Genomic DNA, 26,480 nt, shown 5'->3' with positions numbered 1-26,480 from the left:
TATACATCTTTTTCAGGAAGAAATATGTACAGTACATTTGGTTAACCACTTTACGCACAGCCTATAGACCAGGGATATGCAATTAGCGGACCTCCAGATGTTGCATAACTACAAGTCCCATCATGCCTCTGCCTCTGGGTGTTATGCTTGTGGCTGGCTGAGTCTTGCTATGCCTCATTGGCCTTATAGTTCTGCAACAACTAGAGGTCCGCTAATTGCATATCCCTGCTATAGACAAATGATGACCGGGAGGTGATTTTCCCATCCTATCGCGAGGCGGCCTTTTTTTATTTTTTTATTGCAAAAAAATTAAAATCCCAGTAGTTATTAAATTCCACCAAAAAGAAAGCTCTATTTGTGTGAACAAAGCTATAAAAATGTACTTTTGGGTAGTGTTGCATGACTGCAGAATTGTGATTTAAAGTGTGACCGCACTGAAAGCTGAAAATTGGCCTGGACAGTAAGGGGGTAAAAGTGCCCTGTATTGAAGTGGTTAAAATATATAACATCCATTATCATTCTAGAACGAGTAAAAAATAAGTAAATTATGCATCTAGTTTGAGCCCCCTGCCCAGTCCGTTCCAATGGAACGCTCTTAATTGTGCAGTGGCAAAAAAAAAGCATATGAACCCCTTGGAATTAACTGTTTATCTGCAGCATTTGTTAGAACATTTGATTTTATCCTCATCTACTGTAAGATACAACAGACAAACGCAATAGGGGAATCCAATAAAGCTACTGCTCCACATTTCTGTTGTTAATCTCTCTTGTATCTGTATTGCGCCAAATTCACTAAGCATTTGCAACACTTCTGGTTCTGACAGTGACTAGTGCACCAAATTCAGGTAGTTCTAAAATGCTTCGCTTTTACATTGTGTCGCATTGAACGCGCCAACCGTATAAATCGTGCTAATCAAGACCTACTTTTTTTGGTGTACAGATTTGGCAAAAGTGGCACAGCATGAACTAAATTCAAAGTACAAGTTCCAGACCGGTACATGAATTTGGCGTATTCTTCACCACTTTTAGAATGCACAAGAGACACTTTAGCAAAATCTGTCTGTGCCATTCTATATGAATCCCAGGGAATGCGCATGTAGATAGTGGTTGTAAAGTCAGACGTGTTTTCTTTTTTTTTTTTTATCTTAACCCCCTTGACGCCAAGCGTACGCATATATGTGGCCTCGGCTTTAGGGGGTTATACCGGGATGATGCCTGCAGCTGCAAGCATCATCCCGGGACTGTTTTTTTTTTTTTAGAGGGGGCAGTACATTATACTGGAGGAGCGGATCTCCTGGTGGGCCTCCTGTAACACCAGGAGACACGTTTCGGCAGCTAGAGTCAGACTTGCATGAAGCTGGAAACCGGTTTGTGCCAGTCTCCTGTATGTAAACATGGAAGCGACATCACAGCGCCACTTCCGGTTTACTCGGCTGTCAATGGCGCCGGTTTTAAAAATAAATAAATGCAGTATTCAGAATCAGAGTTTTTTTGTTTTGTTTTTTAAAACACAATGTAAAAAAATAAAGTTTTTTTACAGCACCCCTGTCTCCAGAGCCAGAGCGATAATTCTAACACTAGAACTCTAACTCTAACCTGGTAACCGTAAAAAAAAAAGTGTCACCTATGGAGATTTTTAGGTACCGTAGTTTGTTGCCATTCCACGAGTGTGCGAAATTTCAAAGCGTGACATGTTTGGTATCATTTACTTGGCGTAACATCTTTCAGATTATACAAAAAATTGGGCTAATTTTACTGTTTATTTTTTTTATTCATGGGTGTCTTTTCCCCAAAAAATTGCGTTTGAAAGACCGCTGCACAAATATCGTGTGACATAAAATATTGCAACAATTGTCATTTAGATATTTTTATTGCATTTTCTCAACAGACATGCATACAAAAAAAAAAAAAAAAATCTCAGTACATAATACTCATATTCCAGCTTATAACTAAGGGGAGGTTTACATCATGTAGACATTTCACTAGGCAGTGTAGAAATACATCTTGTACAAACATTAATCTTGGAGGTTAAGTGTTATAGTTTCATACATTATGATTGAGGCAGAGTAGGAGTACAGTGCGGATTTTACAGTAGTCTTTTATTATGGCAGTATAGGGGAGAGGGACTGGGGACTAGCTTGCCATCTGCCCCATATTTTGTGGAATGCTTTTTTCCTCTTTCAGATGTTAAAGGTAAGCTTGTATATAGGTAGGGACTCAGTAGAAGGGACTTCTTCTTTTGGTCTGGGAGGGAATGGTGAGGTCGCCAAAGATGCCCAATAGAAAATTCTTGGGGTTGACTTTATTTGGGAGACCTAGTGCAGAGGAGATGGAGCCTATGGTTCTCCACAAATCTTGTACTTTGGGACAGGTCCAAAAGCAGTGGAGAAAATCAGCTGATTATCCACATCCCCAGAAACAGTTGGCAGAGGGGGTGTTATTTCCTCTGTGTTGTGAGAGACACGACTCTGGTCTGGAACAATGGATGTTTATTTCAGGTCATCTGTACACTGCAACATGCATCCCAGGACAGTACATCTTATCTGCTTGATTACATGCGCTCTTCAAGATGGCTACTATGCCCCTTGACCCTTGTCATCACTGCTGGGTGGAGCTAGCCTTAAAGTGACAGTACATGTGGAACCCTTCAGGTATAACACCTTCCACCCATCCCTAAACAAAAAACAACAAAACAGGCACAAAACATTAACTGATAACTGTCCAATAACAGTCCTTCAAACACAGGAGAATTACAAGACTTCTCCCGCATCCAGATGGGAGACCAAGCTTCTAGGAACAGTTGTGGGGTTAATATGTCATCGGATCACTTCCGTTGGCCCAGTCGAAAGTCTCGTAATCGCTCTTGCAACTGAAACCGGTCAGGAGGGCGACAGTGTCGTTGAGGCCGGGCATCCAGCGATTGGGGACTGGAGGAAACAGGGCTGGCCGGAATGGGCACCGGTGGGGCCAAGAAGGGATCCACCAGCTCAGAGGGTGAACAGACCTCCGGACCAGAGCTGGAGGGCTCTGTTGGAGCTGAGTTCAGAATTCCCTCAATCATCAGTGTCCGTGCATCCTGATTCGCTGGGAGCAGTTTCTTGAGACACTGGTGGTTCAGCCGGCATCAGGGATTTGGGCAGTTGAGAACGAGGACGCAGTTGGTCCACATGACATCTGCAAATGGAACCATCTTCCAGGTGCACCTTGTACATCTTGGGTCCCAAAGTCTCTGCAATGACAGCAGGAAGCCAACGGCTGTTGGAAGCCCCATAAGATCGGGCTCATACCTTTTTGTTGGGCTGTGAATCGGGGGAGCTCATTGTGTTTGACCATCTTGTCTTGGGACTGCAGTACATGTTCCTGGACTGTTTGAGGGCGGAGCATATCCAAAACGGTCCATGGCTGCCGACTCAGGAGGAGTTCCGCTGGAGTTTTCCCAGTGGTTGCATGTGGTGTGTTTCTGTAAGCAGAAAGGAAGGAGTCCAGCTGCTGGTGTGACAGGGAGTGTTGTTTACTTGCAGCCACTGTAGCTTTGAAATAGCGTTTTGAAAGTCTGAGCAAACCGCTCTGCTTGACCATTTGTAGCCGGGTGGTAAGGTGCAGTCAACTTGTGCTTGATGTTGTGGGTAGTCAGGAAATGCTGAAACTCCTGACTGGTGAATTGTTCACCGTTGTCTGTGACGATTTCTCTGGGGTATCCAAACGTAGCAGCAAGATGTAACAGTATGAAAACCTTTGCCGTAGTCGGCTGAGTAACAGGAATAACCTCAGGCCACTTTGAATGGGCGTCCACTATGATCAAGAAGGTGTGTCCTCTGATCGGGCCTGCAAAGTCCAAGTGTAGGCGAAACCAAGGAACCGTGGGCCAAGTCCAGGGCTGGACGCACCCTCGGAGGGTCTCTTGCCATTTGTGCACATCCAGCACAAGCATTCACATATGTTGTGATATGAGTCTAGGTTTGGCCACCACACATAGCCTCTGGCTTTTTTGTTTCATACGTGTGCCCCCGGGATGACCAGTATGTAGCAAGTCCAGAATGCTTCTCTGCAGGGTTTGTGGAATGATCACTCGGTCTTCCCCATAAAACACAGTCGCCAGTCAGTTAATTCCATACGCCTACGGAAAAAGGTTCATACTCCTGTGTGACGGTTGCAGGCCAACCGGACCGTACCCAGGAGAGTATTGTTTTCAGAAAGGTATCCTTGGTTGTATGGGCTGCTATCTCCCCAGAAGACAAGAAGGACAGGCTGGTGTAACGACAACTCTCGACAGGTTGAGAAGAGTCCATGGACCTCCCTGTCAGTCGGGAAATTGCGTCCGCATTGGCATCATGACCACGATACTGGATTTTGTAGTTGTATGCCCCCAAGAATAGGGCATGGCGTTGGAGGTGGGCCGCAGTAGTCTGGGAGATTCTTTTGTCAGGACTAAAGATCTGAAGGAGCGGTTTATGGTCCGTCAGTATGGTGAATTCCCTACCATACAGGAAAAGATGAAACTTCTTACTTGCCCATATCAGCGCAAGAGCCTCTTTGTCTATGTGTGAGTAATTGCTTTCTGCTTTTGTCAAAGACCTGGAGGCAAATGCCACTGGTTTTTCTGACCCATCTGGTAAGATGTGGGATAGTACCGCCCCCAGACCATAGGGTGAAGCATCACAAGCCAAGGTGAGAGGCTTCTGGAGGTCATAGTGCACGAGCATGCGTGACGCCAACAGCTTCCGCTTAGAAACTTCAAAAGCACATTGGCATGCAGGCGACCAGTCCCATCTGGAGTGAAATGAATAGGAGATAGCGCTAATATTAACTAGTGCTAAGTGAATACAGTAAATGTGATAGTATTTATCGAAAACAGTGAATAATGTTACTAGGAAACAACAACACTTATGAAAAAATACACTCTATCTAATGAGATATTAAAGTGAGTTCATAGTGGGTTAATAGGAGTAAACCCATATGCAGCCCTGTAGGTGATCAGCTGGCGTCTCCTCCTCACTGCTTCTCATTAGACAGAAAACGACCTTCCCAAAGATCCAGTCAGAAATACTCCAATATGTAGGAAAGAGAAAAAAGAGAGGACAAGCCTCATAGTACAATATTGTATGACAAGGACAGTGGACAAGGGACTACACCGACGGTGTATGAACTCACAAATCCGCCGATTAACACAGGCTCGGAATCAAGTTGCCGCTCAGTGTGATGGTCTCCTCACTAGGATCGTAATCCCGTCACATAGGCTCCTCCCCCACGCGTTACGTCACTCGGCACGTGACTTAGTCATGGGTCTCTAACTTGGAGCCTTGGCACTCCAGATGTTTTGGAACCACATTTCCCATGATGCTCATACACTCTGCAGTGTAGTGGAGCATCATGGGAAATGTAGTTCCAAAACATCTGGGGTGCCAATATTTCTGACTGGATCTTTGGGAAGGTCGTTTTCTGTCTAATGAGAAGCAGTGAGGAGGAGACGCCAGCTGATCACCTACAGGGCTGCATATGGGTTTACTCCTATTAACCCACTATGTACTCACTTTAATATCTCATTAGATAGTGTATTTTTTCATAAGTGTTGTATTTTGTGCTGTCTTAAATCTAGGGTTGGTGTTTGTCACAAGAGCCTAATAGTAGGTGGAGATGAGCTTTGTCTGGTCCGAGGACCTAAGGAGCTTTTCCAGGTCTGGCATTTTGAGAGGACTGTCCAGGGAACCGACTTGTGTTTGGATAGCATGTCTGAGTTGGTAGTAGTAAAACAGGTAGGTGTGTGGTAAGATAAAGTCTAAGTGCATTTGAGAGAAGGACTTGAACCCCTGAGGGGTATATATATGGCATAGATATTTAATTCTCCTAGACCAGTGATGGCAAACCTTGGCACTCCAGATGTTTTGGAACCACATTTCCCATGATGCTCATACACTCTGCAGTGTAGTGGAGCATCATGGGAAATGTAGTTCCAAAACATCTGGGGTGCCAAGGTTCACCATCACTGCCCTAGACGTCCATCTTTTTGGGTCAGGCACGGAGCATAGTTCATTCGAGAGTAAGGGTTAAACCATAGTGGACTATTGGTGGAAGCCCTCCAGGAGTCAGTAGAAAGCTTTGCTACTACAGTTTGCATTAGGGAGAGGGAGGTACGTATAATGGTCATACCTGGTCCAGGTGGAGGGTATCCTCTATATACAATGTTATGAAAGGAGGAGACTATAGCGCCTTCAGTAGTGTTACAGGCATTGTTAGGGTTGGGTTGGAGCCAATCGTGGATGTCTCCAGTGCAACCCTTGGGGGGGGGGGGGGGGGCAACCATTCCAGAGGAATGCAGTGAAAATAGTCAATACTTTTAAAAATGGATTTTGGAATTTTACAAGGAGAATTTGCCATGACCTATAGTAATTTAGTCAGGTAAATCGTCTTGAGAATATTAGGTCTAGGGGTAGATCTTTCCACTGTTTTGGTTTGTGTTTGCAATTGTAGCAATAAGGGGCATAGGTTATTAGTTATGTATAGGGATAATGGTAATTGAATTGTGACTCCTAGGTATGTGAAGGAGGTGGCGACTTGCAGCTTAGAGTCCGAAGGAATTATTGACATAGTAGCTTGGTCTAGGGGAAAAGGAAATGATTTGTCCCAATTCACTCAAAATCTGGAAAAGTCACCAAATGTATTAATTTCAGCTAAGATATTAGTGAGAAAGTCTTGGGGGTCTGCTAGGTAGACTATTGCCTCTTTCCACTGAGCGGAGCGGTTCGGGTCGGTACAGTTTGGAACAGTTAGAATGGTCCGGTCTATTCTGGTGAGAGTTTCCACTGCAAGTCGCACCGTCAGGGGCCATACAGGGTTTAGAAAAAATGCCTAGCGTGTCCACCAATCAGTGGAATGTATTGTAGCTCCACCCTAACCGAACCGTTCCATTTTCTATGGCCCCACGTCTGAAGCAGGACCCAGAATGGTACGGTTCGGTTTAATGGCACACTTTCATAGTAGAAACGCCCAAAATAGCATACCGTACCGATCCGCTCAGTGGAAACGAGGCATAAGGTATCATCTGCGTAGAGTGATATCCTTTCCTCTATATCCTTTATGGGGAGGCCTTTAATGGAAAGCTATGGATCTGTACAGCCAGGGGCTCCCTAGCCAGAGCAAACAAGAGGGGTGACAGAGGTGCCTCTGGTGATTGGGAATGGTTCGGTAACATGGGAATTGATTAGTATACGGGCTAATGGAGCACCAGCCGCCACTGCTTCAGTGTGAATCTACAATTTTCATAGTCATGAAAATAAAGAAAACTCTTTGAATGAGGTGTGTCCAAACTTTTGGTCTGTACTGTGTGTGTGTGTGTGTATGTGTGTGTATATATATATATACATACATATATATATATATATATATATATATATATATATATATATATATATATATATATATATATATATATATATATATATATATATATATATATATATATATATATATATATATATATATATATATATATAAAAATTCACTAATAATCTTCCAAAAAACAATTTTATATCTAATTCCACATTCATTCCATTAGGTCTGAGTGTGCCCAATTTAAAAATCCACTGGGTTTCATTACGCGATACTTCTCTTTTTAAATTCAAATTTCTCCAGTTTTGTTCCATTTTGTCGATGGCGTAAAACTTTTATTTACTTTGGATCTCTGTTGTGTTTTTGCCTAAAGTGCAATGATACACTGTGGTGTATGAACCCTTTCAAAATATGTTCCCCTATTCGTACTGAAAGTTTTCTTGTGGTTCTACCCACGTATTGCAGTCCACATTCACACTCTAAAACATACGTGACATGTGTGCTGCAACACGTGATTAGTTTCTCTATTTTAAATTCCCCCTTATTTACATGAGATTGAAAATGGTGTACCTTCCTCGGTCCCTCTGTAATGCGGCAAGATTTGCACCTACCGCATCTGAAGAAACCCTTTTGGTCTAGGAAGGACACCATCTTCTTTGGGTCCGGCACATTTTTGACTATGGTGTCTCTAATTCTTCTGGCTCTCCTGTATATAAATTTGGGCCTAACAAATGTTATAAAGGTGACATTCTTTTCGGGTTGTGTTTTTACCTTTTCTTTAACCACTTCCTTACTGGGCCCTCCTGACAGAGCACCCTGAACACCCCTCCTGACAGAGCAATTTTCAGCTTTCAGCGCTCTCACACTTTGAATGAGAATTACTCAGTCATGCTACATTGTACCCAAATGATTTCTTTGTCCTTTTTTCCCCTAATCGTCTTTCAGGACAGCCACCTGAGACCTTGGCTCCTCCCCTCTATTGGAAACACCGCGCCAGCCTATAAATTTCCTCCTCCCCTGCTGGTCCTCAGTTATTTGTGTTTCCTCCAGAGGGGAGACACCATCAGTAATCAGCCAGGAAGAGCCAAGGGAGGCTCAGGCATATACCGGTCCTGGAAGGGAGCAGGGGCTCTTGGACAAAAAAATCAAGTTACTAACCTGGAGACAGGGGTGCCGCCCCCACATCCCTGAGTGCAGGTTGGGGGGGGGCTCCGTTTCTTGTATGCACCGAGTGCGGTGCGGGTAAAGTGCAGCCAGCGTCTCATGCTCAGCGGCGTGTGGTTGCAGGAGGAATGGGGATTCCAGAACGCAAACCACGCTGAGTGTTGGGACCGCTCGGAGCCGACGGCGGGTGACGTCATGTCCGGCATACGGGGGCGTGCACTTCCGGGTTCACGGCTTCCGGTTCCGGGCGCGGACTTCAAAAACGGAGCCAGGCAATGGCTGGAGGGAGCTGCATAACGCTGTAGAGACCGCACAAGCGGCGCTGGTGACAGACATGTCGGGAACAGAAGGCAAAGATACTGCTCCAGCAGAGACCAGCTCCAGCCATACTAAGGTAAGGGGAACCTAGGGTGTATTTCCCCTCTCCTAGAAAAGCCCACCATCCCTCTACACCCCCCAGGGTAATAGGGAGGTGGTTTAACCCCTCAGTGTCAGAGGGTGATTCATAGGGCCCCTAGTGTGGTAAGCCCGTATGAATGCACTGCGCACCTGCCGTGTAGCAGGGGGAAAGTTACGGTACTAACCATGGGGTATATTTTGTTCCCTTGTGTCTTTCAGAAAACTGACAAAGATAAGAATACCCATAGCTCAAGGAAAAAGTGTCCATCCTGTAAAGTCACACTTGGGGAATCATGGAAAAAAGCTATTTGTAGCGACTGTATTAACAAGCTAGTACAGGAGCACACTGCGGAACAAAGTGATCTGGCATCATCAGTCAAAGAACTATCTAACACCTTTGGTTCTTTTAAAACATTTTTTGAAAGTTTTCAGATCCCGCAGCTTCAGCCAGCTTCTCCTCCTGTACAGGCAACAGCGTTAGTACCGGAAGTAAGACCTTCCACTAGTGCAGGCCCTTCAAGAGTTCCTAGTGAGGAGCCAGAAGAGGAACCTGACAGCGCAGTGTCCGGTTCACAAGAATCAGAGGAGGAGGCTCAGGAAGGTGATTCCAGAAAGCCCTCCCGTTACAAACTCTCATTGGAGGATGTAGATCACCTCTTGGGAGCTATATATACCACTCTGGGTATTCAAACAGAGAACAAATCACTATCCCTGCATGACCAGATGTATGAGGGTTTAGGTGAACAGAAAAATAAAAATTCCCCAGCCCATGAAGTTCTGATCGAAGCAATTAAGAAAGAATGGCAGGAACCAGAAAGAAAACCATTCTTTTCTAAAGCTTTGAAAAGACGATTTCCATTTTCGAATGACCCATCCTCAATATGGAACAAGACACCAAAGCTAGATGCTGCCTTTTCCCAAGTATCAAGGCATACAGACCTAGCTTTTGAGGACATGGGCATTTTATCCGAGCCTATGGATAAGAAAATGGATTTGTTATTAAAGTCTTGGGACTCCACGCTGGGTAGTTTGAAACCAGCAATGGCAGTCACGGTGGTAGGACAGGAACATGGAATTTTGGCTGAACCAAATTCAGGCTAACATTGAGGAGGAGACTGCAAAAGAGCAAATCCTATCCTCATTTCCCACATTGTTGAGAGGCATAGCTTATATTGCAGACGCCTCAGCTGAACTTGTGCGGATGGCAGCCAGATAATCTGCATTGGCTAACTCCACTAGGAGGGCTTTATGGTTGAAGACATGGCAGGGGGATTGCGCGTCTAAAGCCAAACTATGCGGCATCCCATTTACAGGGGACCTGCTTTTTGGGCCTGGATTAGAGAAGGTGCTAGACCGTACAGCGGATAAGAAAAAAGCGTTTCCGCTGAAACGCAAAGCACCTTGGGGTCAGCCACAGCAGAATAAAAAGAGACAAAACAATTTTAATTGGGTTCCAAAAGGTCCCCGCTTCACAACACCCAAGGCAGACAATCAAAAAAAGCCCTGGGCCCAGAAAGGAAAAGGCAAAGCAGGAGCTATTTTTCGTGCTCCTGAACAAGCCTATGATAAAAAATGACAAATTGCTCGCAGTGGGAGGAAGACTGGGGGCCTTCCTCCCTCAGTGGGAAAAGATAACTTCCAATCAATTTATATTGAGAATCATGAAGGAAGGTTATCATCTGGAATTCTACAAACCACCCCCAAAGAAATGTTATTTAACAAGGCTTCCAAAGGACAGAGGAAAAGCCGAAGGGTTAATGAGAGCCCTGGAGGATCTCAAAAAACAGGAGGTAGTAGAGGTCCCCAAAAAAGAAAGGGGACTCGGGTTCTACTCCCACATTTTTGGAGTACAAAAGCCCACGGGAAAGGTCAGACCAATCCTAAACCTCAAGCCCCTGAATTTGTCCATAACCTACAAGAGGTTCAGAATGGACTCAATATATTCAGTGAAGGCCTTACTACCTCCAAACTGTTTTCTGGTCTCTTTAGATCTAAAGGACGCTTACCTACACGTCCCAATACACAAGGACCATCAAGGTTCCTAAGATTGGCGGTAGAGACGGAAAACAGAACCTTGCATCTACAGTTTCAGGCTTTACTCTTCGGCCTTTCCTCCTCACCCAGGATCTTCACAAAGATTCTGGCAGAAGCCCTGGCACCCTTGTGAGTCCAAGGCATATCCATCATCGCCTACTTGGACGATCTGCTGCTGTTCGCAGAAACCCCAGAGAGGTTGCAAAAGAACCTCGAAATCACACAGACCTTTCTGAAGGATCTAGGGTGGTTAATAAATGTGGAAAAGTCAAGTCTAAAACCCACACAACAAATTACATACTTGGGGTACGTGATAGATTCTGTTCAGCAAAGGATTTTTCTACCCAAAGGGAAGATAGAAAAAATCCAAAAGGAAGCAAGGGCAATCCAGGTAAATTCACCATGTGCCATCAGACAGATCATGTCAACACTGGGGTTACTAACATCAGCAATCCCAGCTGTTCAATGGGCAGCCTTACATTTTTGACCACTGCAAATGTTCCTTCTAAAGGTTTGGGACCACAAGCAGGAGTCCTTAGACACCCAGGTTCAAATACCGACACAGGTAAAAAGAACCCTATGGTGGTGGAGGACGGTGGAGAATATGACCATGGGTCGGCTGTGGACACTTCCCATTTCTCAAATCCTTACCACGGACACAAGTGGTATAGGATGGGGAGCACATCTGGGCTCCCAAATAACCCAAGGGACTTGGAGGAGGGAAGAGAGGATGAGATCCTCCAACTGGAAAGAGTTGAAGGCAGTAGGGCTTGCACTTCAATTCTTCCAGAAACAACTGAAAGGACATCATGTTCAAATAAGGTCCGACAACGCTTCAGTCATTGCCTATGTAAACAAGCAGGGTGGAACAAGAAGCGGAACCCTGTGGGCACTAGCGAAAGAAATCCTGACATGGGGAGAAAAGAACATACACTCTCTATCAGCAATCCACTTAAAAGGGGATTTAAACACAGTAGCTGATTTCCTCAGCAGAATTCAGCTGAAGGAAGGCGACTGGGAACTGAATCGGAAGGTGTTCAAGCAAATCACGCAAAAATGGGGAACACCTCAAGTGGACTTATTTGCATCCAAGAAAAACAAAAAAGTCAAGACCTTCTTCTCTCTTAACAGAGAGGACGGAGCACTGGGAGTGGATGCATTGGCACAAGGGTGGACTTTCAGGACATGTTATGCCTTTCCTCCACCAATATTAATTACAGCAGTGTTAAGAAAACTGCGTGCAGAGAACACCAACCTGATTCTCATAGCACCTCACTGGCCCAGGAGACCGTGGTTCTCTATACTGAAAGAACTAGCTATAGAGCCCCCCTGGTTGTTGCCAGTCCAGGAGGACCTACTCTCCCAAGGCCCAGTATACTGCCCCCAAGTGGAAAAGTGGAACTTGGCCGCGTGGTTTCTGAGGAGCAGCTGCTGAAAGCAAAGGGTTTCTCGAACCACTTAATTGCGACTCTGCTAAAGTAGAAAAATAGAGACACGCAAGATCTATGATAAGGTGTGGAAGTGCTTTGGCAATTGGTGCATAGAAAACTCCTTTAATACACAGAGTTCAGTGGCCGTCCTAGAGTTTCTGCAGAGGGGTGTAGAAAAAGGACTAAGCCTTAGTACGTTAAAAAGTCAGGTATCCGCACTGTCAGTTTTCCTAGAGGAAAGGCTAGCATCTGACCCATGGATAGTCAGATTCTTCAGATCCCTGAGCCGGCAAAGACCTATACAAAATTCAGTCTTCCTGAAATGGGACCTGTCATTAGTACTGCAGACTTTGACAGCAAAACCCTTTTGAGCCATTAGAAGATTGCAACCTAAAGACGCTGACGCTAAAAGCAGTCTTTCTGGTGGCAATCACCACAGCAAAAAGGGTCTGTGAGTTAGAGGCTTTATCGATCAGACCCCCTTTTTTTTCAGATCTTCGCAGATCGTATAATTTTTAAGATGGACCCGGAATTCCTGCCTAAAGTAATCTCGAGGTTCCATAGAGAGCAAGAAGTTATATTACCTTCATTTTGTCCGAACCCTTCTAGGGAACAGGAAGTAAAATTCCATAACTTAGACGTCAGGAGATGCGTCTTGCATTATTTAGAAGTGACTAAAACTTTAAGGAAAACGGACTCCTTATTTATTTTGCATTCTGGAGCTAGGAAAGGACATAGAGCTACCAGGCGCACTATAGCTAGATGGTTAAAAGAAGCCATTGAACAAGCTTACAGGTTAGGAGGCATACAGATTCCAGAGTGTATCAGAGCGCACTCCACAAGATCTATGGCAGCCTCACAGGCAGAAAGAGCTGGAGCAACGCCGGAGCAGATCTGTAAAGCGGCGACATGGTCCAGTTTTGCCACCTTCGTAAGACACTATAGGGTGGATCTTTGGTCAGCTAAGGATCAGACCTTTGGACGTAAGGTCTTGCAAGCTGTGGTCCCGCCCTAGAGTAAGTGCTCGGTTATCCTCTCAGGTGGCTGTCCTGAAAGACGATTAGGGGAAAAAACGAAGTTACTTACCGGTAACCTTCTTTCCCGTAGTCTTTCAGGACAGCCGGGTAACCCACCCAAAGGTATGTATAAGATTTCCTTACAGGAATTGTGATATGGTTAACGATGTGTATAATTTTTCTTGTGTCTCCCCAGTAACTGGAGGTGCTCTAAAAGAACTGAGGACCAGCAGGGGAGGAGGAAATTTATAGGCTGGCGCAGTGTTTCCAATAGAGGGGAGGAGCCAAGGTCTCTCAGGTGGCTGTCCTGAAAGACTACGGGAAAGAACGTTACCGGTAAGTAACTTTGTTTTTTCATACAAATAGAGCTTTCTTTTGGTGGTACTGGCGACTTCACAGGTGTGTGGCACAGATGTGCACTGAGGCGGCACAGATGGGCAGAGATGGGTACTGAGGTGGCAGAGATGGGTACTGAGGTGGCAGAGATGGGTACTGAGGTGGCAGAGATGGGTACTGAGGTGGCAGAGATGGGTACTGAGGTGGCAGAGATGGGTACTGAGGTGGCAGAGATGGGTACTGAGGTGGCGGAACAGATGTACACAGATGAGGCAGCACAGATGTGTACTGATGAGGTGGCACAGATGTGCATTGAGGTGGCACAGATGGGCCCTGATTGTTTGCACAGATGGGTACCGATGAGGTGGCACAGATGTGCACCGATGAGTCGGCACAGATGTGCACCGATGAGTCGGCACAGATGGCACTGAGATGGGTACTGATGTGCACCGATGAGGTGGCACAGGTGGGCACTGATGAGGTGGCACAGGTGGGCACTGTTGGCACAGGTGGACACTGGTGGCACAGGTATCACTGGGCACTGATTGGGCACTGGGCACTTTGTAACACTTTTTACAGTATCACTTTACTTTGTATCACTCACAGATTCTCTCTCTCTCTCCTCACGCGCTGTCTGTGTGAGGATGGAGAGACGGCAATGAGAGATGATCTCATATGTTTACATTTGAGATCATCTCTCATTGGCCACACGATCGTGCTGTAAATAGCCGCTGTGATTGGCTATTTATTTACCGCGATCTGTGATTGGCTGTGTCCAAGGGACACGGCCAGTACAGAAGTTCCCCGATGCGCGCTCGGGGGAACGAGGAAAGATGGCCTCCCAGAGATTCAGAGCCACCCTGCGGCCGTACGACCACTCGGGAAGTGGTTAAGCATATCTTCCCGGTTCAGAGATCCTACTTCTAATCTTGTTTGTTCCAACCTGGTTCTGTCGTAGCCCTTATCTAAAAATCTGTCGATAAGGGTGTTAGTCTGTGAACAGTAGTCTTCCGTGGAGTTAGTTTCGTTTGATTCTGATGAACTGCCCCTTGGGTATGGCCTGTTTCCACTGTGGGTGGTGGCAACTACTATATGGGATGTACCCATTACGGTCCGTATCTTTAAAATAGCTTCTCGTGTGCAGTTCATCTCCTAGTTTGAATATCTCCAAATCTAAAAATTGTGTTACATCAGGTTGTACGTTGACTGTGAACTTAATTCCATATTTGTTGGTATTAATATGTTCTATAAAACCATTTAGTTGTTCACGGTTTCCCCTCCATATAATCAGGATATCATCAATGAAACCGCTTGTATGTGTGGCCAACACTTTCCAAAAACCTCTTCACTCTCCCACTTGTTTAGAAAAATGTTTGCCACACTTGGGGTGTACTTGTTCCCCATACCTACCCCTTTTATTTGACTATAGTAATTATGGTTGTGCCAAAAGAAATTATTCTTCATGGCCATTCTCAACCCCTCCAAAACAAATCTTCTCTGTTTTAGGGCCCATGCTACTGCTGCAAACGCGTCTATTTGTTTTATATTAGTATATAGAGACTCTATATCTATAGTTATTAACAGTGTGGAGTCATCTATTCTTTCCTGCGCTAATGTATTTATAACATCCTTACTGTCTTTGATGAATGATTCACCTTTTGCTGCTAGTGGCTGTAGGAACACATCTAAGTATTCCCCTAGCCTTCTTGCCAATAATTTTGTCGGGGGAAAAAATGTTTTTTTCCTGATGAGATTCTCGCCAGTGTGTACGAGGCCGAAGACCTAAATAGTTTTGGTTCGTGAAAAAATCCTACGATAATATATGTGCAATTCTATTCATTGATAACTGATAGTAATGAATGGATAAAACTTGGGTCATTTTAGAAGGAAATATATATCTATGTATATGGAATAAAGATAATTTAATAATAGGATACATGATGATGATGAGTGAAAATATAAAATCTAATTTTAATATTACAGATAAAGATTGGATTAAATAAAAATAGGGGGAAGATGGCCATTTGAGATATAGTATAAAGATTATTATAGCAGCAAAGGAGTGTGTTTGTATGTACTAAGATCCCAATTTATGAAGCAGTATATAAGTTTACTTACTATTGGATTGGTATGCCCACCACCCCAAATGGATGAAACTGCTTTAGGTACAGAACATCATGATAATAATGCCTATAAAAAGAAAAACAATCAATTGGGATGGTCTTTATAATATGGTGGACACTTCCAGGGCCTCTTTGAGACCCTCGGGCGAGAGAGTATCAAGGGAATAAATCCAATACGTTTCTCATTCGCAAAGTTTATAAAAAGGAGTGCGCATGCTCCGAAACGTCGCAACCGCCCATGACGTCATTATGCCCTACGCTGCGCTCCAACACTAGCCTGGATTAAGCCTTGGTCTCAGCACCCTAGCCATCCGAATTTCCTGTCAGATGACAGGAGGACCATTCTCACCAACACAGACAGCTGCAGGAGAGCTGAAACGGCTTCACAGCCGCGGATGGTTGCTATTGAAGGGCTTGAAAAAGAACATGTGCCGGATTTACACTATAGATGTAAGTGGATAAATGCACCTGTTATTAATTAAAAATGTACTGTTTCTAACCTGGCGGCGCCTTTTTCTGTTTTTCTCTGCACTTGGTAGGGGGAGGAGAACCACAGAAAGGTGCATGGTCAGAGATTCCTCTGGGTAGATAGGCTACCTGAACTATAGGGAGTACCTCCGCAGGGGCAAATGCCAGATCTCTACGAGACATGCTCTTGAAATGGTCAGAGTGGCAGGAAAAGTGGCGCTTATCTGAATGCTTCCATCGCCATATCGCAGCAAGGTTACACCTGGGTCCAATCAACAAATGAGGGGTAGGGCCTGCCCCCACCCCTCAAGCGGTCTATGGCAGGGTCAAGTACAGCATTAAAGTCTCCTACAAACAGTAGTGGACCAGGGGATCTAGACAGTAGAAGAGACGAGTGAGACAGTAAGTCTGGGGAGAATGGAGGTGGGATATATATATTTACTAATGTAAAGAGACAATACGGAGGGAGGGAAATTATGATTTACCTCCCTTCAGGGTCTGTCATTATTAATAGAATTTCTGCTGGGAGGGATTTTGCTAGCAGGATAGAGACCTCTCGGGAGTAGGTGGTGTGGTATTGTGTAACCAGCCAGGGGTGTTTTAAGGGTCCGTATTGTAGCATTGGTTAGGCGAGTCTCCTGAAGGCAAACAATATGGGGTTTGTTTGTTTTTTAAGTAGGGACCGCTTGTGGGGTGAGTTCAGACCCCTAACATTCCAATAAATCACCTTCAACATTTAAGCCATAAGGAGCTATATCTAGCATAGGGATGGTCAATATAAAATGCATCAGGACATATGACAGTGCCTGTAGTACAACTTGGAGTAAGAGTTCAGTAGTAACAAATAAAAAGTGACAAACAGAAACTTGTTCTTTCTCAGCAACCGTGGTAAAGAAAGACCCCGCCCCCCCATTCTCTACAAAACGTTACTATATATAACTATATATATAATGTGTGTGTGTGTGTGTGTGTGTGTGTGTGTGTGTGTGTGTGTGTAATATATATATATATATATATATATATATATATATATATATATATATATATACGTATATGTGTGTGTTTTTGGGGGTGGTTCTAAGTAATTTTCTAGTATAAAAAATATGGATTTTGTAAGCATCAAATGTCAGAAATATGCTTAGTCATGAAAGGGAAAATGCATTAAAATAAAAAGCCTTCTGTGTAAAGCAGCCCCCCTAATACTTACCCGAGCCCTATCTAGATCCAGCAATGTTGTAGGAGTGTCTCGGCTGCCTGGGACTCCCCTCCTCATTGGCTGAGACAGCAGAGTGGTGCCATTGGCTCACGCTGCTGTCAGTCAATGAGGAGAGAAAGGGGGTGGCTCTGTGTCTGAATGGACTTGGGGAGCTGTGGCTAGGCTTGTGTGCCCCTAAAGCAAGCTGCTTGCTGTGGGGGCACTCCAACAGTAGGGAGGGGCCAGGAGCACTGAAGAGGGACCCGAGAAGATAAGGATCCCAGGCTGCACTGTGCAAATACACTGCACAGAGCAGGTAAGTATAACATGTTTGTTCCTTTCCTGAACGCACCCTGCTGCACAATGCTGGATGGGGGAAAAAATGTGAACTCAGACTAATTGCGTCAATAAAAGCTAATTGGAGACAGTAGTTTGCACACCTGGAGTCCAAATAATGAAATTAATTTAAAGGTGTGGTTTAGAGCTACTTGATAATGTCGTCCATACACCATTTAAATCTCTGCTGGTTCAGCAGGAACTGGCTGAGATTTAAACTGTAAAATGAGCAGGCTGAATGTACCAAGTTGGTTGAGCGATCAACTTTGGTACAACCAGCCTTCCGGATCCGCTTCCAGATATCGCAAGCAGCTGCTACACCCGCTAGCGATAATCGCAGTCTTCCCCCTCCCCCTGGATACAAAGCAATCTCAGTGTTACTTTTGACATCCTTTGTCGACAGTTTTGCAGGGCGGGGCTTCAAAAAAAAAAAAAAATCATGTAGCTACTGTCTTAAAGGATAGGAGCTGCTAAATATTACACTTTTTCTCAAACATTTTGATACACTTTTAAAGTGGTTGTAAACCACTGAAAGGAAAATTTAACAAAGCATATACTTCTATAGTGTGTACTTGCCTCAATCCAAAAAAATAATTGATTTCTAGCCTTTCTGCTATCTGCATGACTTACTTCTGATCTCCAGCACACAGCAGGTGATTGCCAGCCTCCGCTGTGCATGTTTCCTGTGAGATGGTGTGGAGGGGGCTGTGTCCATTCCCTCCACTCAAATCTCAGATTACACTCGACTCTCCTTTCTGTGCTGAGCTTTGTGTGACATCAGATTCCTGCCTCCTGAAGTTCAGAAAGGTTCTGTGCACTTTGAATGGCTGTAGAGGAGAGAGCTGTAGATAATTGGGTACAACTTATGTAGGAGGATAGGTTTCCTCTCTGTGTATCACCTGAGGCTAGTCGCTCTACTGGGTATATGTAAATGTTTACAACCACTTTAAATGAAAGTAGAACATTTTAATTAAACTCCTTGACATTACTGGAATATGTGCAGTGACATTTGGTTTATATTTGGGTTAGGAGCACTTTAAATCATCGTAGTCTTCTGACTGATTATTCTATGTAGTGGTTTTGCAGAAGACCCATGCAATATTATTTTCACTAATGTCTACAGTTCAGTAAACCGAAAATGCTTGTGTTTGCCAATTTGAAAAATTCTAGTACATGTATTAGGATATTTGAATTTTTATCTACAGACCACAAGAAAGGGCACTTATCAACCCCCTCCTACTCCTATTTGGTGGCCCTTCAATGTGTTTATGGGCCAGGACCCAATCTCTGATTGGCTGTCCACAAGCAGCCTGTGACTCGGCTGCCATGGACACACATGTGCAGTGTGTGGGCGTTAAGGCTCACCTTAACCACTTTCCCACCGCGCTATAGAGAAAATACGTCTACAGCGCGGTGGAGTTGTTCTGGGAGGACGTCCCTCGGATGTCCTCCCAGAATCCTCCTCTCGCACGCCCCCTGGGGTCTAGAAGACCCGGCGCATCACGGATCGTGGAAAATTGACGCTGATAGCGGCTGTTTACCACGTGATCGCTCCGTCAAATGACGGAGCGATCACTTTTAAACAAACCGGCGTCATGTAATGACGCCGGTTCCTCCCTCTCCTCTCTGTACCGTTCGGTACAGTGTGAGAGGCGAGGGGGGGGAGCGGGTGGCAGTAGCAGCTGCTGTGGCTGGATCTGTGACAATTGCAGTCACAGATCCAGCCATCCATCCCTGCGCAATACTCTGCAATACCCCCCATACTGTGCAATAACCCCCCATACTGTGCAATACCCCCCATACTCTGCAATACCCTCAATACTTCACAATACCCCAATACTCCACAATACCCCAATACCTTGCAATACGTCGCCTATGGGGATTTTTAAGTAGCAAAGTTTGGTGCAATTCCACGAGCGTGTGCAATTTTGAAGGGTGACATGTTGGGTATCTATTTACTCAGCGTAACTTCATCTTTCATAGTATGCAAAAACATTGGGCTAACTTTACTGTTTTTGTTTTTTTTTTTAAGCACAAAACAGTTTATTTTTTAAAAACACACGTTCAAAAAATTGCTGCGAAAATACCGTGCAAGATAAAAAAGTTGCAACAACCGCCATTGTATTCTCTAGGGTCTTTGAAAAAAAAAAAGCATATATAATGTTTTGGGTTTCTATGTAATTTTTTAGCAAATAAATGAAGATTTTTACATGTAGGAGAGAAATGTCAGAATTGGCCTGGGTGCTCCAGAACGCCTGATGGTGCTCCCTGCATGTTGGACCTCTGTATGTGGCCATGCTGTGTAAAAGTCTCACACATGTGGTATCGCCATACTCTGGAGGAATAGCAGAATGTGTTTTGGGGTGTAATTTGTAGTATACATATGCTGTGTGTGAGAAATAACCTGTTAATATGACAGAAACTAGAATTTTATTTTTATTTTTACAGAATTTTCAGTCTTTTTTCTTTTATAGCGCAAAAAATAAAAACCGCAGAGGTGATCAAATACCACCAAAAGAAAGCTCGATTTGTGTGAAAAAAAGGACAACAATTTCAGATGGGTACAATGTTGTATGACTGAGTAATTGTCATTCAAATTGTGAGAGCACCGAAAGCTGAAAATTGATCTGGTTAGGAAGGGGGTTTAAGTGCCCAGTGGTCAAGAGGTTAATGTTCCCAGTCATTTCAAGTTGTTTGTGAGATTAAATGCAGTTCGCTATTTAGTACCCATAAAAGTACGTATGTGTTTCATGGCAATACACAATTCTGCTGTGGAATTTAAATGATGATCTTGTGGTATCAAGGGGACAATTGTTTATCACGTAAACTGCCATCTGGTGTCTACCTCCTGTTTACACCATAGTTTTATGCATTTCTTGTGTTGAGTATGTTTTTTAATTCTTCCTATATTTGATTTGTTTGTAAATGATTCACTGTAAATAAAATATAACTTTTTATTATACTCATCTTGCCTTTAAAGTAACTAATTTAGAAACCTTTACACCATACAATGTATGTAATATTTTACGTATATACACAAAACCTTTTCTTCCATTTGCAGCACTTTACTTACTGGGACATTTTTTCCCCTTCTTTCTAGGCTAAAGAAAAGCAGACAAGAAGAGCGCAGGAAGCAAAATAAAAAATAAAAAACCTTGCTGAAGGCAAAAAAGAAACAAGTCTTGCTTATTTTGCATAGTTCTGGAGGAAATCAGCACTCAGACTTTTTATGTCATTCACATGTATTGCAAATATTCCAGTTCTTTTATACATATATTTATCACTATTTGAATTCCTACCGATGGCACACATTTACAGTTATTACAGAAAGCCCTGTACAGATTGTGTTACTATTAAAATGTGTTTACAAATATAGTGGAAGATGAAGTATGGACTTGTCCATTATTAACATAAATGCCTAAAACTTATGAGGCTCCATTCACACCTGAGCGCGGGTGGAATCACTGCGATTTCCCCCCGGGATTTCAAATTGCTGTAAAACGTGGGATGCGTCTGCGCTGTCATTACTTCGAATGGCAAAAAGGAACACAAGCTTATTTTGGGCGACAGCGTTGCAATTTGCCACATGGCAAAATCGGGTTGTTATTAGAAGTAATGGCATTGGAAACAAACCCCATGTTTTCCAGCAGTTTAAAAACGCGGGCAGAATTGCGGAGTTTCCACCCACGATCAGCTCTGAATGGAGCCTTTGTTTCAGGAATATAAAAAGTAAGCAAAACAGACTTTTTTTTCATCCTTTTTGTAGGGTTTTTTTTAATGATTATTTTGTACTTTTACCCTTATTGACATTCCTTTAAATTTGGATAACCATGACAATTATACACTCTCTTAAACTCCTTCCTATGTAGCATTGTTCTGTTTAAAAAAAATATCTTTTTGTGTGCCTAGTTGTTTAGGTCCCTCCTTTTTACCATTACTTTTTTTTTTTGTATGGTGTAATTGACAACTTGCTTACAAGTGTGCTTTCCTATTACAATTATACTGGGGATTTTTCTCCAACATTTTCATTTTCTTACAAAATAAAAGTTTAATTTTTATTTAATAATGACATGGAAAAGGATGATGAAGAGGCCTTTTGGTGTTTGCAAATTAAATGAAAACCAAACCTTCTATTTTCCCAAGTCATACTCCAGGACGGTCACATGAAAAATAGGCACCTTCTCCTACAGGAAACCCAAGCACACAGAGAAATTGATAGCTACTGCCCTTCAGTTCTTGTGCTTCCTGAACTCCTGTAGGCACACGCACAGCAACTACCGTTGTTTTATGATTAACTTGTCACCTTTCACCTGGGAATGCCTTGCCAGACCTCTCTGGCATCAACAGATAAGGTCCTGTGCCAAGAGTCGGGTCGCTTTTTCTACATCCTCCCTGATTGTGACCTTTGGCTCTTCTTCACCCCCTGCTGAGGCTGCCAGTATGGCGAAAGTTTGTGGAGGGGTGAGGAGATCCATCTGGTGGGCAGGTGAGGTGCCATTACAGGGGCTCCTTAGTAAACACCAACAGTACAGGGGAAGATGTGCATGCCTGCCAAGGTCCATCCAGTTTGTGGGCAGAATGGGATGGACATCACTTCCATTGGTTCTTGGAAGTACATTAGTGGTGATCGCTCTCAATACAGCATGCATGGCAGCGCCTAATATGTGTGGCACAATTAGATGTTTTTAAATGTATTTTTATTAAAGCGGAGTTCCACCCCAAACTGGAACCTTTGCTTGTTCATCTTGAAAGTTCGCCACCTTATTGTCGCCGGAACAATTGAAAAGTGCAGCGTGCAAGCACAGTAGGGATCGGACCTCCACTTTAAGCTGATAAAGTTCATATATGATATCGTAGTGCAGGTGACAGGTTCCCTTTTAAGGAGAAATCAGGTGTATATTAGTCTACTTATGTCATTTCTGATGATCAAACAAACTTAAGGTATTTTTTTTCCTCAAAGATCTACAGTCTCGGCATATATTTTTTTAACATCAACATTGTAATTGAAAAACAAATGATATTTTTGACAATCCAATATAAGCTTACATTAAAAATGTCCTTTCATGTCTGCAGGCCATCTCTTTCACTCTTTTCATGGACTCCCTGCATCTTTTTCAGCTTCTCCTCTGCTGTTACTTTTGGTTTTCTAAGAACTACATATCCCATGGTACCTTGCTACCTGCAAGCTGTGATTCCTGTACTGACTGCCTCCTGAAATTTCTCCTCTCAGCACCTGGGTAATTTAAGAGGTAGGCTCTGTGACAAAGCAGTGCCTACTAACCGGGCATAGTGTGTCCCAGGATTCAAGGAAATAAATGTTCAAAGATAATCAAGATTAAAGTGGTAGTAAAGGCAGTATTTTTATTTTTACCTACAGATAAACTTTTATAATAAAGCTTACCTGTAGGGTAAATGAATACCTCTTAAAAGCGCACCATTTAAGAGATATTCTAGGGTGCAGCCGGTGACGTCACCAGAGCATGCGCTCTGAGGTAACGCCATACCCGTGCCGTTCCTTCAGAGCCCTGTGGCATGGCCGCGACTCTCGTGAGCATGTGCGGAAGTAAAGTCATCACGGCTCAGCCATTCTGCAGTGGTGACAGCATGCCGCTGGAAAGCTTTTTTTTTTTTTTTTTAAGCCTTCCACTACTGCTTTAAGTAAACTGAAAATCAGTATGGAAAAATATTAATTTTACATTTGGACTATAGATCCTTTAACTACTTCCAGCCCAGGTCAATTCTGATATGTATTCTTCATGTGAAAATCATAATTTTTTTTTTTTCTAGAAATTTACTCAAAGCAGGAGGCGTAAGAGAGGGAGGAAAAAAAATAGTGGGTGCTGCAAGCTTCCAGTTTGACCACTTGTATGTAGGTACGTCAGACCAGCATTCAAGCTTTCGGTCTTAAGGAGCAGAATCGCCTACTTTTATTTGAAAGCTCACTAAAAGCGGAGCTCCACCTCCACTCCTGCATGTCGGAACCCCCCCCCCCCCCCCTCCGGTTTCAGGGGGAGGGGGTGCAGATACCTGTCTAAAGACAAGTATTTTCACCCACTTCTTGCCACACAGTCTGCGGGTAGACTGCGGGCAGGATGTCCGATCCCATCGACCGAACCACCCCCCCCCCCCCCCCCCCCCCGTTGTGTTCTGGGAAACACTCGGCTCCCAGAACACAGCGGGAACCAGTCAGCATGGCGCAGCACGACTCACGCATGCGCTGTACTATTGCTATTGTTTGCTACAATTTGCTACAAAACTGCCACACATGGGTTATAGGAGGAATAATACCCAGGACTGGCCTACAGTTTTTTGTTTGCCATTGTCCTGGTCTCCTGTAGGTGGTTGTATACGCCACTCGTCTTCAGTTAATTTGTCCCTCAAATAATTTTATAGTTGGTATTAAAAAATCTTATTTTTAATGTTCTTTGCATTGACACCTGTAAACAATACCCTTGATATTTTTATATGTTCTATATTAAGACCCCTTTGGCCCAAAAAACACCAAATATATAATAGGTTTAGGCTGTTTCTATGTTACAATTGGCAGGGGGAAGTCAAAAACCCAAATTAAAAGGTGTTTATGTATATTTTTATACACACACACACACACACACACACACACACACACACGAAAAGCTCTACTATAGTCCTCAAAGACAAACTGACTAAAGGAACACATTGCATATAAAAGACCCACATACATTATTTGAGAGTTTGAAGGCTAAAGCCTAGTACACAGTGTAATTTCTTTTCATTTAACCTGGCAGGGCTGAAGGAAGAAAAACTGATGGCTCAGGAGGAGCCACTGTACTAACTATCTGATGTTAGTACAGCGATCTCCTCTGCTGTTCTATTGTGCTCTGACAGGGGGACGCGCCCCCCACAAGAACACTGCTGATCGGCAGACCTTTTTCAGTCATGCCCCTTCGACAGAAGCTGGCCGAACCGACTCCAGTACGCACTGGCTGAATGCTGGTCGGTTTCTATTGGAAGGCAGGCCCTAGATGATGTGATTTTCTTTCCTGCAACCACGCTCAATTCCACCATCAACACAGTCTTTGTTGATGGGGAAATCCTTCCTGCGGAGCTATTGTGCCCTCCTGGTGAAGGGGGGGGGAGCGCTGAAATCCATCTCTGCTTGGCTGATTATTGCTAGCGGCCATAGCTACTGGCAATAATTGCATGCCGGAAATCGGACATGCTAGTGGTATCCAAGTCTATTGATTGATCGACTTGGGTACAATCAGCCTGCCCATCCGGTCCGTGCTGAACTGGCCGAGATTTGATCTATGGACGGCTTGAGGCTGGAATTTCTTCGCATCACAGGAGAGATTGTGACCGGGTTTCTATAGAACCAGTTCACACATCTCCGGAGTGGCTCCAGTGCAAATTGCACAGGAGTCCTGTGCATATTTGGGTCCAATATCAGCCAAAAATTTGGGCTGAAACAGTGAATGGAGACGCAGCGGTTTCCTGCTGTGAGCTGCAGTGTGAACCCAGCCCAAATCCACCTTTTAATACAAAAATAATTATTTTCCCAACAGGAGCCTGCAAAGCATTGCACCCATGATCAGGCCTAATAAATGTTGTGTAAGCAGTTTAAAAAGACTTTTAACTCTTTGATGGAAACAAGTACTGGTATATAAGGTCAAATGCACTTAAGACAAAAAAATTTCAATCACAACACCCTATAAAAGTATAGAAAAGCTTATAGCACCCAGTCTAAAATATAAAAAACAATAAATGTTACTGATAGGTATAATGACAAACAACTGGCGCTTAGAATAAGTATAGTAAAGGTTTCGGGAAAGCCAAAAGGAATCCAGTTCTTGCTCGCATCTTCTGGTCTATGTGCCTGCGTTTCTTGTGTATCTGTTGGATTGGACCTGACAGGCTCGGAAGGGAGAAATGACAGATGTCAGGATGGAAAGCTGTAAACGCTGGACGTGAGCTTTGATGGAGCTAGCAGGCACAGAGGGGCTGCTAGCGGTGATCAGTGTGGACAGTTGCAAGCGCTAGGAAGACAAGTCCAGCCCAGAGGCGATTCAGTTCGCATGTGCCGCGCTATATACGTTTTTTCATTCATTCAAGTCTGGGTGCCCTGTGAAGGACCTGACAGGCTCCAAAGAGATTGCTGAAAACACTGCAAGGAAGCACAGGTGCATGACAATGGAAAAAACTAAGCCTGGGACAATGCACACAACCACCTTATATACTGTATACATTGAATCAGAGAGCCATCCCATCACCAAACCATCCAATTACACAGTCTTTTCTTCACATCAGAGCCCTACCCTTTGGCTCCAACAGTGCGGCAGAGGGTGGGAGGTCGAAGAAGTCTGCAGGAGGTGGATTTCCATGGGGGTGGCCTGCCTTGGATCAGTCACACATTGCCATGGTGCAGGCAAGCCAGCTACCATCATTATAGCAACAAATAATGCTGCACATTCTGGCTCTCAAGCATTATTGGTTGTTATGGTGCTGGTGGCTGGCCTGCCCCCACCATGTCAACTCATGATGCTGATCCAGGGCAAACTGGGTCCCCTGCTTGTGGCACCCCAGTGGAGCCCAGATGGCACATTGGTTGAGAAACTCTGGCTCAGGCTCCATTGACATTTGTACAACTCCAAAGTCACATAACTTTGCAGTGCAA

The 26,480-nt window shown here is 44.0% G+C and overlaps 1 protein-coding gene across 2 annotated transcripts in view; it reads left to right on the top strand.

Moving 5' to 3' along the window:
* UCHL5 (ubiquitin C-terminal hydrolase L5) overlaps positions 1–21,890 on the top strand; it is a 92,997-nt gene extending 71,107 nt beyond the window's left edge. For both annotated transcript variants that reach the window (XM_040359675.1, XM_040359676.1), the window contains one exon: positions 20,928–21,890. In XM_040359675.1, coding sequence (XP_040215609.1) covers positions 20,928–20,969 — 42 coding nt within the window. In that variant the 3' untranslated portion in view covers positions 20,970–21,890. The remainder of the gene's footprint in view (positions 1–20,927) is intronic.
* The last annotated feature ends 4,590 nt before the right edge of the window (positions 21,891–26,480 follow it).

This window comes from Rana temporaria, chromosome 7 (assembly GCF_905171775.1).
Source record: "Rana temporaria chromosome 7, aRanTem1.1, whole genome shotgun sequence".
Taxonomy (NCBI): Eukaryota; Metazoa; Chordata; class Amphibia; order Anura; family Ranidae; genus Rana; species Rana temporaria.
The sequence above is the reverse complement of the archived record's forward strand: the minus strand, read 5'-3'. Positions and strand labels throughout refer to the sequence as shown.